The sequence below is a fragment of the Erpetoichthys calabaricus genome, chromosome 3 (assembly GCF_900747795.2).
Source record: "Erpetoichthys calabaricus chromosome 3, fErpCal1.3, whole genome shotgun sequence".
NCBI lineage: Eukaryota > Metazoa > Chordata > Cladistia > Polypteriformes > Polypteridae > Erpetoichthys > Erpetoichthys calabaricus.
This window is the reverse complement of record NC_041396.2, coordinates 262,297,448-262,311,592: the sequence shown is the minus strand read 5'-3', so window position 1 is coordinate 262,311,592 and position 14,145 is coordinate 262,297,448. Positions and strand designations below refer to the sequence as shown.

Below are 14,145 nucleotides of genomic sequence, written 5' to 3'. Positions count from 1 at the left end.
GTTCTCTAAGCTCTGCAGGCATTTCCTTTCACCTCGTGCCTTGATGTGTGCTCTAATAGACATTATCAACTGTTGGACCTTCTACAATGAGGTGTGTGCCTTTCCTAATCAGGTCCACTCAATTAAATTGACCATATGTGGATTTCAAATAAGGTGTAGAAACATCTCAATGACGACCGATAGAATGGGATGTAGCTGCAACAAATGTGAAGTGTCACAGCAAAGGATCTGACCACTAATGTCAATTGGATATTTCAGTTTTTTTTTTTTTCAATACATTTGCACACTTTACTTGTAAAAATGCTTTGTCATTCTGGGGTTATTGAGTGTTGTTTGATGTGGGGATACATTTGTTTAAATGATTTTAACATATGGCTGCAACATAACCAAGTGTGTAAAAAAGTGAAGGGGTCTGAATATACAGTATATAAAACAACTTAACAAATGAAATGTAAGAAAGACATTCATCATTATGTATAAAGCAAACTTAATTGTTAGACTAAAAATCAAAAAACAAAAAAACTACAAAAATGGAAAAATAAAAAAAATTAATCAAAAGAGAGTGAAAAATAAAAATTAAACCTGAACTCACACTATTTTCCAGAACTTAATTGTTAGTGTAAGAGCCATTTCCTAGTTACATAAGAATCGTAAATGTTTTACTAGATGACAATGCATTATCTATGGGAGGTTCCTATAACCCCCATAAGTAGAACTGAATTGGTATATTCTAGCCATTTCTAACAGCTCTGACTAAACATTATTCTCAGTTAGTGATCAGCCTTGCCATGTGTAAGGTGTAGAAGGCACATGGTTTTAAACCGTGCGTCTTGTGCCTTTTAAGCACTGCGTACCTTGTGTGCATGTGTTGTGTGCTAAGAAATATTGTAGACAAAGTACTTAACTGAAAGTGCTGAGCCGTACATTTAAAGCATACAGAAGAAGAAGTTAAGAATCTTTAAGTATAGAAGAAGAAGTAAAGAACTTTTAAGTACAGAAATAACTAAAGTTTTACAAGAAAAGCTAAGTTTAGAGAAGATACATTTTTCCATTTTTTTTTGCATTTTATTCTACGTGTGTAACAACTTTTTTCTTTTTTCTTGTGTGGATTACTTGCTTTGAAATTTCACTAAATATTTTTAAAACAAACTTTTGGACTGAGATTTCTTTCTGCACGTGTTTTACCTTTGCTTGAACTTGCTTTACACTCCGGTGGCTACAGTTAGAATAAATTTAAAATAACATAATAATTACAAAAATGGAAAAATAAAAATAATTACTTAAAAGAAAGTGAAAAACAAAAATTAAACTGGCATGAAAACCTGAACTCTCACTATTTTCCAGAATAAAGCTTGTGAGGTACCATTTGAGGACTAATCTCAGTGATGCCAGTAGAGGGCAGCATTGGCCTCCTTGATGGCTGAGCCATAAACTCTTTTGTCTATTTTGTATTCTACAGCAGGGGTAGGCAACTTCGGTCCTGGAGTGCCACAGTATGTGCAGGTTTTCATTCAACCCAATTGCTTAATGAGAAACCAATCATTGCCAGTCTCAGACCTTATTTAATTTTATGGGTTGTTAGTCTGTGCAATGTAAGGCTTTTATATCGTAGATTTTTTTCCTTTCCAAGGATATCATCCAAATGATTTGAAGCCTAAAACAGATCATTTTCAGTCTGTCACATTTTTCTATTAAGTGTTTTATTAAATCAAACCGTGCATGATGAACACACACAGATGTAATTGGAAAAAAGCTAGCTGGAGAACTGCTGGCTGCTTTGTCTTTTACATCTTATTGCTAATAAGGAGCAATTAAAACACTGAATGCAGCAGTTTAAGATTGAAATAAGCAATTAAGGTTGGAGAACCTTAACAAGCGAGACCACTAAAATGAAGCATTAAAATGTCACTTAAGCAATATGTGCTTCATCAGCAATAATTGAGTTCTCGTTAAGGAACTGGGTTGGAACAAAAACCTGCACATACTGTGGCACTCCAGGACCGACGTTGCCTAACCCTGTTCTACAGTACAGATAAATGAAATGACATTAAAGATTTGGGGGCATATTTCCAACTTCTCCGTGACTGTGAAGATGCGCAATCCAGAATTGCGTGAGAAGAGTGTTGTGAAAGAGAGGCTGGAAAACTGTGGGTCATACTTTTTCATAACATGCTAATTAGTTCCAGTTCACAAACCCACTAACTTAAAACAAAAAGAAACATGAGACAAAAAGAAATCGACACCAGATAATATATTTATATATTAACAATACAAGCATGAAATATTGAAAACATAAAATGTGATTAATAAAAACATCATATCATAAACTGATGTAGGCTTCCTGGAACTGAGAGTATTTGGTCTTGGTCAGCCTTTGTCAGCCACAGTTGACCCATGTAATGAGATGTAAGTGCTTGCTGATCTCCCATGGCCAGTGTGAACAAGGAAAGAAATAAAACAAATGGGATCAGAAAAGTGCAGGGTGAGTGGCACCACTGAATGGAGTTCTTCTTAGATTAAGAAGAAAGACGTACAAATCACTCAGCACTTGGGCACAGGAGATGGCCATCCTCACTGGTCAAAGATAGATGCACATTTTGATGGAGGAAGCATAGTGTGTGCAGTCCATCAAAGAAGTGGCACGGAGCAAAGATCAAAACAAGTCAGGATAAGATTATCAGGGCACTTAGGCTGACCACTGTGACAGAGCGGTGAGAGGGCTCAAAAACATTCACTACTCAAACGTCTTTGAATTTAGAAGAATGAATGGGTCTCCTTCATTTAATGCTACTATACATCACCTGAGACAGATCTCTTGGAGTAGCCAAGCTCAAGCAGAAAGTATTGGAGACGGGGTGTTGGCTGCAGGAGGCACATGATGCTCAACTGGCCAATTTCATAAATTCAAAAAAGAATGACACACTCCTGGCCTCATGATATTACAAATGAGCGGCTTCTTCATCTCCAGGGTTGACAAAGTGCTGAACTTTACTTCTGATCAGCATATATTACTATGAATGGAAAAGTATAAAGGTAATGGGTGGGAAGGGGTGGGCAGGGACTGTTTTTCCTGTGCTCAGACTGTCTGGGGCCACATGAGATCAACAGGGTTGGCTATGTAGTTTGGACAGAACTCCATGATTACTGGCAGTGTAAGGTACAATGAAACTCTCAGGAGATATGATGCCACGTCCCTCCTGGTCCACCTTGCCCATCAGGACATAGTTGATGCCTGCAAACAAGACACAAGAGTAGCATTCCCATCAGTATCCATAGCAGCCTGCACATATTTAAAGTTTGCTGTTCATAGCTCAAAAAAGTAAAACACCCCGGAGCAACTGCCCAGTTTTACTCTTTAAACTTTGAGTGAAATCAAGAGACAGCTTGAGTCTGAGCTCGGCCTACACTATTGGGGTGCAATGGTTTCAAATGGAAGCCTGGTCCAGATATATATAGGACCCACATTGACAGTTTTGTTGCTTAATGTTATTTTCTCAATGGACGGGTAGAGACTCAAGATTCACCATTATAGTGAGACCCTTAGGGGTCTGTTCTGGGACTGTTACAGTTTTCTAATTTGTATTAATGACACTGATTCCAGTATAGTTGGTAAACTTGCAAAATTAATAGAGAGCGAGAGAGAGGTTGGGAGCATGCACTGATAGAGTGCATTGACGCACCCACCACACAACAAACCACCTCAAGATCCCAAATTAGGACCTGAGTGCAGTCATGCGACAAGTGACACCTCAGCACCACACTAGTTCAGGTGGAATGGAACGGTGGGAGGTTTTTAACAGTGGCTGGAGTGCCAATCCTGTCACCAACCCCTAAATTTGACCTGCACTGCGTTACTTTAACATGGCTTTCTCATAGCTTCATTTTATTTTAATTCTGATGCTCTGTATATTCAATTAATTATCAATATCATTCCTGCTGGCTCCATAATCCGTACTAAACCCTAGTTTCTTCTCTGTTCTTTTTCCGGTTTTCTGTGGTGGCGATCTGCGCCACCCCCTCCTGATCAGGGCACCATGATGTTCCTACATTGATGGATTAAAGGCCAGAAGTCCACATGACCGTCATCATCAAGTTCTTCCATGTGAACCTGGAATACAATGAGGACTGATTGAGGTCATTTATGTTAGGTAGAATGCCTAGAGGGGGCTGGGTGGTCTCGTGGCCTCAGAACTCCTGCAGATTTTATTTTTTTTCTTCAGCCGTCAGGAGTTTTTTTTTTGTTTTTTCTGTCCTCCCTGGCCATCGGACCTTACTTTTATTCTATGTTAATTAGTGTTGCCTAATTTTATTTTCTAATATATTTTGTCTTTTTTTCTCTTTCTTCATCCTGTAAAGCACTTTGAGCTACATCATCTGTATGAAAATGTGCTATAGAAAAAAATGTTGTTGTTATTGTTAACGTCATATCTGGGACAGAGCAATTGCAGGTCAAGGGCCCAAAGGAGTGGAATCACTTCTGGCATTTACAGGATTCAAACCAGCAACCTTCCGATTGCCAGCGCAGATCCCTATCCTCAGAGCCACCACTCTGCCTTGAAATTAATCGAACATCAATTATGAATACAAAATGGTGGCCGGCACTGTCCTACAAGAAGTGACCTCTGAGAAGGATTTAGGGGTTTATGTTGACAAAACATTTTCATCCCCTAAGCAATACACAGGAGCAAATAAAAAGGCAAATAAAATGTTATGTTGTATAAATTGTTAAATAGAAATCATTGAATAATTTATTGCAAAGTCAACTTCTCATTGCTTTTTTTATATTACATCACCTTTATAGATACTGTTTAACTGAAGAGCACATCTTCATACATCCACATATGTTAAAAAAGAAGAAACACTTCATGAGGTGTACTTACTTTTTCACATGATTGTCAATTAGGACACACACACACACACACAAAAAGAGGAAATAGCAACAAACAGAGACAAAAAGACTACAGCGGCGCATAAGTTAAAGGTGAAGTATTCACAGGTGTCTTGTGACACACAGGGTGTAGTGGTGACACAGAGGGGCACACCAAGTGCATCAGTGATGAACAAAAGCATACACCGGCTTACCTCTCTTGAAAAGTGGGCACTTCTTGCAGGTGACTATTATTTTGGCACTCATTGTTTTGCCTGCCTGCTGGATGCGCAGGTTGCTTGCTTTGTAGGCGTGGAGGAGCTGCACTGTAGCATAGAGGGCATCTCGGGGGCCGGAGGCAACTGAGGTCAGCTTCCCTGAGATTACTGCACACAAAAAAGTAAGAAAGTGTGGGTCAGAAGGCACAGAAAACAGCAACACTTCATGGACGTTTATTTGACCAGAGCACCATGGCACATCCTGCAGCACATCCCTAGGAATCCTCTAATGCTTGGCCATTGGCCTACATCTAATGTAATGCTGCACAGAAACATCTTTAAATAAGCATGAGGAGAGATGGGTTTTCTCCCACAAAGCTGTTATGGCACCAGGTGAGTAAAGATTGTCCAATAGCAAAGAAAATCATCTTCGGTAAAATGATACCAAGAATAGAGTATTGACATTCCTGTTTCCCATCTGCAGCTCTTATGTTATACAGAAATTGAGAATTTGTGTTGTACAAGATCCTCACAGACACAAGAAGTGTATAAAATGGATGGATGAATAGATGACTTCATGCGCTTGATAGATACCAAATATCGTGCCGCCCCCTAGCGTGTAACATTCCAAAAGTAGTTTTCCTGCTTTATATACATTTCATGACCAGCAGAGTTTTATTTTATATGGTGCCGTTAGTAACAAGAATAATAGGAATTTGCTTTACAAGGCTACTCTCATTACAAGATATACTACAGTATATTGCCAAAAGTATTGGGACCCCCCTCCAAATCATTGAATTCAGGTGTTCCAATCACTTCCGTGGCCACAGGTGTATAAAGTCAAGCACCTAGGCATGCAGGCGGCCTTGTGAAAGAATGGGTCACTCTCAGGAGCTTAGTGAATTCAAGCGTGGTACCGTGATAGGATGCCACCTGTGCAATAAGTCCATTCGTGAAATTTCCACGCTCTTAAATATTCCAGGGTCAACTGTTAGTGGTATTATAACAAAGTGGAAGCAATTAGGAACAACAGCAACTCATCCACGAAGTGGTAGGCCACGTAAAATCACAGAGCGGGGACAGCACATGCTGAGGAGCACAGTGTGCAGAAGTCGCCAACTTTCTGCAGAGCCAATAGCTCCAGACCTCCGAAAGCTCAAGAATAGTGCGTAGAGAGAGAGAGAGCTTCATTGAATGGGTTTCTGCATCCAAGCTTTACATCACCAAGTGCAATGCAATGCATCGGATGCAGTGGTGTAAAGCAGACCACCACTGGACTCTAGAGCAGTGGAGACGCATCCTCCGGAGTGACAAATCACATTTCTCTGTCTGGTAATCCGATGGACGAGTCTGGGTCAGGCAGTTGCCAGGAGAACGGTACTTGCCTGACTGCATTGTGCCAAGTGCAAAGTTTGGTGGAGGGAGGATTATGGTGTGAGGTTGTTTTTTGGGGTTCAGTGAAGTTCCAAGTGAAAGGAACTCTTAATACTTCAGCATACAAAGCCATTTTGGACAATTTCATGCTCCCAACTTTGTGAGAACAGTTTGGGGATGGCAACATGACTGCACACTGGTGCACAAAGTGAGGTCTATAAAGAAATGGATGAGCGAGTTTGTTGTGGAGGAACTTGACTGGCCTGCACAGAGCCCTGACCTAAACCCCAATAGAACACCTTTGGGATGAATTAGAGTAGAGACTGTGAGTGAGGCCAGGCCTTCTCATCCAACATCAGTGCCTCACCTCACAAATGCTCTCCTGGAAGAACAGTTAAAAATTCCCACATAAACACTTCTAAACCTTCTGGAAAACCTTCCCAGAAGAGCTGAAGCTGTTATAGCTGCAAAGGGTGGGCCAACTCCATATTAAAGCCTATGTATTATGAATGGGATGTCATTAAAGTTCATGTGTGTGTAAAGGCAGGCGCCTCAATACTTTTGGCAATAGAGTGTATTATCATCACTGGATTAACCAATATTTCCTAGGTTTGCTCATGTTAGCCACTTGGCTCTCAAGTCTTTTTCCTCACCTACTCATGGTTCAGAGTATCCTGTAAGATGAGAGCCATTCTTCGCATATCATCATTTACATCACTCCTGCCCATGTTTCTCTTGGCCTCATCCCCTGTACTTTCATTTTGGTCCACCTCTTAACCAAGTCATCCTCTGCTTTTCTTCCCACGTCACCAAACCACCTTAGTTTGCTTCTCCTTAGCAGAGCACCTGTCTCCTCCACACCTAACTCAGCATTCATCCTCCTCTCACTTCATGACACTCCACACATCCATCAGATTTGTTAAGAGACAACGTAACTATTGTGTGGGAACAAAATGAGCAGGAAATGGGAATGAAGTCAGAAACAAAAATGGCTCAAAAGCAGAAAGATCAAAGAATAACCAGGGCAAGATGTTAGTCAGAAGTTCTAGGCAAAAATGAGCAGTAAATATCTAAATCTAGAGGCTACTTGGAAAATAAGCTAACTGTGCCACACAAAACGAGGCACTGTTTATCCACCAAGGGAGACTACAGAATAACACCAGTGCGTATTTATAATGATGATGGCGTCACAAACACAACAATGAGGTCATGTGATGTGGCTCAACAGAGTCATGCAAACCAATAAAACTAAGATGGTAGTGAAATAAAACTCATCCCAAATTAAACAAAATGAAAACCATCAAAAACAGGATTATATTTTTAAAAAATGAAATCGATAAAAACACATACAAGATGTCTTCATTATTACATGCTCATTCTCATTTCTTTTATTTCCAGCTTTGCTTCATGTTCCATGTTTATTAGCCTTGTGTTAATCCCTTACCGTTTACTACTCTTTACTGAGCCGTCATTAACTTTTCCCTTAAATGCCAAAGAAGCTCCTTTAGAAGTCAGAATGGAGGACAACACTTGGAATTTCCTCCATACACCTCTAACCCTTGCTATCCCTACTGTGTCCACCCTTTATCTGCAGCAGGAGGATGTCCCATCTTTCTCCAAAACAACTCAAGTACCGATGCCTTTAATTCACACTTACTACATTCAGTGTTGCCAACAGACTATACTTCACATTACTACATTTGTTTACCCATTTTTGACAACCTGTTGTCTGCATTGAGACCATCTATATTACACATGCTGTACACCCACATACCCATCTCTTTCATTCCCTCTGCCCCTTCGACCCCAGCTATCTCCTTGGTCTTTCCTGCATTTACCTTGAGGCCTTGCACTTCTAAGCTAGCTTTCCAAGACAGATGAAACTGGGAACCATAATTCAGTTTTCTCAGTCTTCCTATGCGGTGCAAGCAGGTCCACCAACTTAGAGGAGAGACTTGGGGGTTGGTGACAGTGTTGGCACTCTGGTCACTGTAAAAATCCTCTCACTGTTTCAATGTGGTGCTGAGGTGTCACCCGCTGCACTCGGGTCCCAATCCAGGTGGTTCGTTGTGTGATGGGTGCGGCAACACGCTATCAGCGCATTCTCCTAACCCAGCCTAGCTGTGTGACATGGATCTGGAGAAAGGAGTTACTGGTATGGGACACCATTGCATAAGGAGGCCTGCGTGGGAGCTTAATGCCACAGACTCTTTAAAACAATCTGCCTTTATACTGCTGGACAAGTTATAACTGAAAGAAAGTGGTCTTTGCTGAATAGTGAACATCACAGATTATCCATAAAATCAAAACAGACCCCACCAAAATATCCAGTGAGCATTTACTACTGAGAAGGACCAAAAGTCAGAGATACACAACAAAACTATGGAAGCTGCATCTGGACATTGAGGGTTGGGTGTACTATGAAACTAACGAAGCTTAAGCTTCAGGGCCCCTACCAAAGGAGGGGCCTCAGAAGCGACTTTGGTCCACATTGTTTAAACATTTTGGATGTTTTAATTTTGTGGTAATCTGTCATGGAACAATCCCAATGAAGAAGATAACAATGGATACCCAGACTTTGTGGCTGGTTGCGAAGGGGCCCCTGTAACAGTTCAACCTTCAGGGCCCCAAAAATGTAGGCCTGCTACTGCATCTGGAACAAGGTCATGCTGAACAACTGAATGGCAAACCAAAAATATGAACTAGGAGTTTGAGTCACATGTTGGATGAAAAAGCAGAAACAAGACAACAGGTGTACAGTGGGTTCAGAAAGTAATCAGACCTCTTCCCTTTTTGTTTATTTTGCTATTTCTGCTGAAATTGTTCAGTTTCATCTTTCCCCACATCATGTAACACTTAATACTCCAGAATGACAAAATGAAAACAGAATTTTGCAAATTTATAAAAAATAAAAATCTGAAATGTCACACTCACGTAAGTATTCAGGCCCTTTGCTATAACACTTTGGTTGAGGTGCATCCCATGTTATTGATCATTATTGAGATGTTATTTGGAGCCCACCTGTGGTCAAGGCAGCTGATTGGACATGGTTAGGAAAGACGCACTCTTGTCAATATAAGGCAATCCCACAGTTGACAGTGCGTATTAGAGCAAAGACCAAGCCATGAGGTTAAAGGAATTACCAGCAGAGCTTAGATATAGAACTGTGTCGAGTGTCACACATGTGCGTGTAGGAGGCAGCTAAAGGGCCTGAGTAGTGCATTGACTGTCTCTCTCAGTTACTTGCAGACCTTTCTCGGGAAATTCTGACTGCTACCGGCACCTCTGATGATGTCACTTCCACTTCTGGTGCCTCCGATGACATCACTTGTGGTTCCGGCGCCGATGAAGTAATTTCCTGTACTGGCTAATAAAGATGTCATCTTTGATACCATACCCTCAGTTCTGTTTTGGACTCGGATCTGAGAACATCTCAAAAGCCTATTTTGCAGCCTTGGAACAATATATGGGTGGTTGCACCAAACCTTCATGATGTCTTTGACTCATTCTTGTGACACGAGGCACAGATCTGCGAAAGGCTACAAAAATTCCCATAACATTGAAGGTTCCCAAGAGTACAGTGACCTTCATAATTCATAAATGAAAAATGTTTGGAGCAACCACATCTCTTCCTAGAGCTGGCCATGTGGTCAAACTGAGTGTGAGAATAGGGTCATAGTAAGAGAGCTGACCAAGAACCTGATGGTCACTCTGGCTGAGCTCCAGAGATCCTTTGTGGAGACAGGAGAAACTTCCAGAAAGACAAACATCACTGCAACACTCCACTCTAATCTTTGTGACAGAGTGGTCAGAGTGGAATCCTCTTCTCATTAAGGCACATAGAAGTCTCCTTGGAGTTCCCCAAAAAGGCACGCAGAGGACCCTCAGACCAAGTAAAATGAGATTTTATGGTGCCCTGCAACAAAGATTAGTATCCTGTCTGCAAACCAGGCACCATTCATCACCTGTGCAATACCATTCTAACAGCGAAGCATGGTGGTGGCCGCATCATGCTGTAGGGTTGTTTTTCAGTGTCAGAGACTGACAGAGTAGACAGAGTTGAGGGAAAGCTGAACAGAGAAAAGTAAAGAAAGTAATGAAAACCTGCTCAGAGTTCCAGCAGGGCAATGACCCTAAGCACAAAGCAAAAACAGGACAACTTAGAACCCAGTGAACATCTCTGGAGAGTCCTGACAATACCTGTGGTCTCCAACATTCTCTATCCAACCTGACAGAGCTTGAGAGACTCTGCAGAGAACAATGGCAGAAAAATCTCCAAATCCAGGTGTGCAAAGCTTGTTGCATCATACGCAAGAAGACTTCAGGCAGTTATCGCTGTCAAAGGTGCTTCAGCAAAGTCAAGAGAAAAGGGACTGAATACTTGTGGATATTTCCATTTTTTATTTTCTATTTTAAAAAAAAAAATCAAAAATCCTATTTTCATTTTGTCATTCTCAGGTATTGAGTGTTGCTTAAAACAAAGATCCAAGCCATTAATGACGGTATCCGTAAATAAGGGCGCACACATAAAGGCGACCTTCAAAAGGGCGACCTCAATTGGGCGCGGCGAATAAAGCGCACATAAATAAAAGCGATCTTCAAAAGGGCGACCTCAATTGAGCGGCGAATAAAGGCGCACGCAAATAAAGGCGAACTTCAAAAGGACGACCTCAATTGAGCGCCGAATAAATGCGCGTGCAAATAAAGGAGCGCTTCAAAAGGATGACCTCAACTGAGCGCCGAATAACTGCGCGCATAAATAAAGGAGTGCTTCAAAAGGGTGACGTCAATTGGGCGCAGCGAATAAAGGCAAACGCAACAAAATTACAGAAAATTTATTAGATAAAGGCAATGATTGAACGTATAAAAAGGTGAAAGCAAAAATATTAAAACATCCAATTAATTAATGCATGAACTTCTAACGAACTACTTCTAACGAACTATTTCTAAAGCTCTCTATATTTCGTTGTTTTCAAAATTACAGAAAATTCGATTAAGGCAATGACTGAATGTATAAAAAGGTGAAAGCAAGTTACACTTGAAGCTGTAGATTATGTGCAATGCCACGTAGATATTCGAGATGCGGTCTATTATTGCCACGTAGATATTCGAGATGCGGTCTATTAGCATAATCAAGGACAATTAATTTAATTCGCTCCAAAGGTCATCCTTTTGAAGCGCTCCTTTATTTGCGCGCGCATTTATTCGGCGCTCAATTGAGGTCATCCTTTTGAAGCTCGCCTTTATTTACGCGCGCCTTTATTTGGTGTTCAATTGAGGTCGCCCTTTTGAAGATCACTTTTATTTATGTGCGCTTTTATTCTCCGCGCCCAATTGAGGTCGCCCTTTTGAAGGTCGCCTTTTTGTGCGCGCCCTTATTGAATAGAACCATTACTGACTTCTTGGGGACAGCCATCAGCAGTGTGTCTGTTTGCAGAGAGAGTATCGACCTTGTTGAGAGGTTTACTTACCTCAGCAGTGACATTCATGTTTCTAGTAACTTTTCCCATTAAGTCAGTAGATGGATTGGGAGAACACTGGGGGTCATGTGGTCGCTGGAATGGAGTGTATGGTGGTTCCAATATCTCTGCAAAAGGATGAAGGTCGAAGTCTTTACAGTCATGGTGCTTCTTGTCTTGCTATATGGTTGCGAGACATGGATGGTATCCAGTGACCTGAGATGAAGACTGGACTCCGTTGATACTGTGTCTCTTGGCAGAATCGTTGGGTACCGCTGGTTTGACTTTGTGTTGCTCACAGAGTCCCGAATGAGGCACATTACCTGCATTGCGAGGGAGTGTCAGTTACGGCATTACAGACATATGGAGTGATTCCCTGAGGGTTATCTGGCTCGTAGGATCCTCATTGTTCAGGATGTGGACCAGGCCAAGGGAACGGCCAATTAACACCTGGCTGCAGCAGGTGGGACTGGATCACGTATCTACCTGGGGAGTTGTCAACCAGAATCCCACAGTGTTTCATCATGTGGTGGGTGCAGCAACGTGCTGTACCAGTGTATGCTCCCCAGCCTGACCTGACCTGAGTATTGCTTGATGAGGGAAAAGATGAATTTAAATGATTTTAGCACAAATAACAAAATGTGAGAAAAGTGAAGGGTTCTGAATCCACTGTAAGTTCTCTAGAGCACTGTCAAGCAACACAGTGGCAGCAGTAGCCACATTGTGCTAGAACCAACATGGGTCTCAAGGGATCACCATGGGATCTTGAATCTTTGACCACCATTTGTGTTTCATCATCCATCAGCATCACCACAGATATTAGCCATTCATCCACAGCAGACTTTCTCAATTCACACTTCTCCATCACATTTGACACCCTGTCAAATGCCTTCTCCAGATTTAGAAACACATAAAGCAGCTTCTTCTTTCCCTTCACCTGATGCTGTTCTTGATCACATCTGTTGTTCCCTTTCCAGTTATGAAACCAAACTACATTTGGCTAACTTTCATCGGATTCCTGATTGTGTTCTCTAGAGCTCTCTCAGCCACCTTCATTACCTGCTTCAAAGGTCTGATGGCTCGATATGACCACACACTCCATGGTAGTTACATTAATGGGACAGAAAACAAGGAAAGAAGCATCACAGTTTAAGGAACATAAAATTTGGGGGACTAACTGTAAGACTTGGGCTCTTCAGCCAAAGCTAGTGGCAGGGATCAAAGAGTTTTGCAGGATAGAGATTACAGAGATCCCCTTCTGGGCCCAATTTAATTTCCCACAGATTTGAAAATTCAGGATAATTTTCATATTTGGCAGCAACATTTTGATAACAAATTAAGTACAATGTTGCCAATGAATAAATCCATCCATTACCCAACCCGCTATATCCTAACTACAGGGTCACGGGGGTCTGCTGGAGCCAATCCCAGCCAACACAGGGCACAAGGCAGAAAAAAAACCCCGGGCAGGGTGCCAGCCCACCGCAGGGCATACACACACACACACACACACACGCACACACACACACCAAGCACACACTAGGACAATTTAGGATCGCCAATGCACCTATCCTGCATGTCTTTGGACTGTGGGAGGAAACCGGAGTATCTGGAGGAAACCCACGCAGACATGAGGAGAACATGCAAACTCCACGCAGCGAGGACCCGGGAAGCGAACCCAGGTCTCCTACCCACTACCCACTGCGCCACTGTGCCGCCCCCAATGAATAAATGAGTCACAAAAATGCAAATTGAAAAGTAGGGAAAACCCATTTTAACTAGAGAGATTGTCCAAATAATACATTAAAAGCCTTTTTGAAAAATGTGGGCAAATGTATTGTGAAAACAACAGTAAAATTTTCAAAAACTATAACAAAACTTTACGTAGCAAGCAGTAGTACTTAAAATTTTAAAAATCAGCTGCGCAAATCTTAACTAAAGGTCACAGTGATGTAAAATCTTTAAAGAGCCTCAAGGGGTGAATGGGCAGAAAATACTGATGTGATGACACGTTTGCCTGCTCTGTCTACGATAGCAGAAATGGAATCAGAAACTCGGGTGGGAAATTTTGTAGACTACATAACCAAGGAGATGAATGTGTGGGGAAATGAGATTGAAGCCAGGGCAAGCAGAGAGCACACATACACCACAAGACATGCCATTTTATAAACCAGGAATGCACTTGGTTGTTCTTCTCAGACCAGTGTTTAGCCTATTTTATAGTGTA

At 41.6% G+C, this 14,145-nt stretch overlaps 1 protein-coding gene across 1 annotated transcript in view; it reads right to left on the bottom strand.

Moving 5' to 3' along the window:
• Positions 1–2,236: 2,236 nt before the first annotated feature.
• Positions 2,237–14,145, bottom strand: part of pcolcea (procollagen C-endopeptidase enhancer a) — a 115,233-nt gene continuing 103,324 nt past the window's right edge. The window contains exons 8-9 of the mRNA XM_028799033.2: positions 5,083–5,253; positions 2,237–3,232 (exon numbers count right to left, since the gene is read on the bottom strand). Coding sequence (XP_028654866.2) covers positions 3,102–3,232; positions 5,083–5,253 — 302 coding nt within the window. The 3' untranslated portion in view covers positions 2,237–3,101. The remainder of the gene's footprint in view (positions 3,233–5,082; positions 5,254–14,145) is intronic.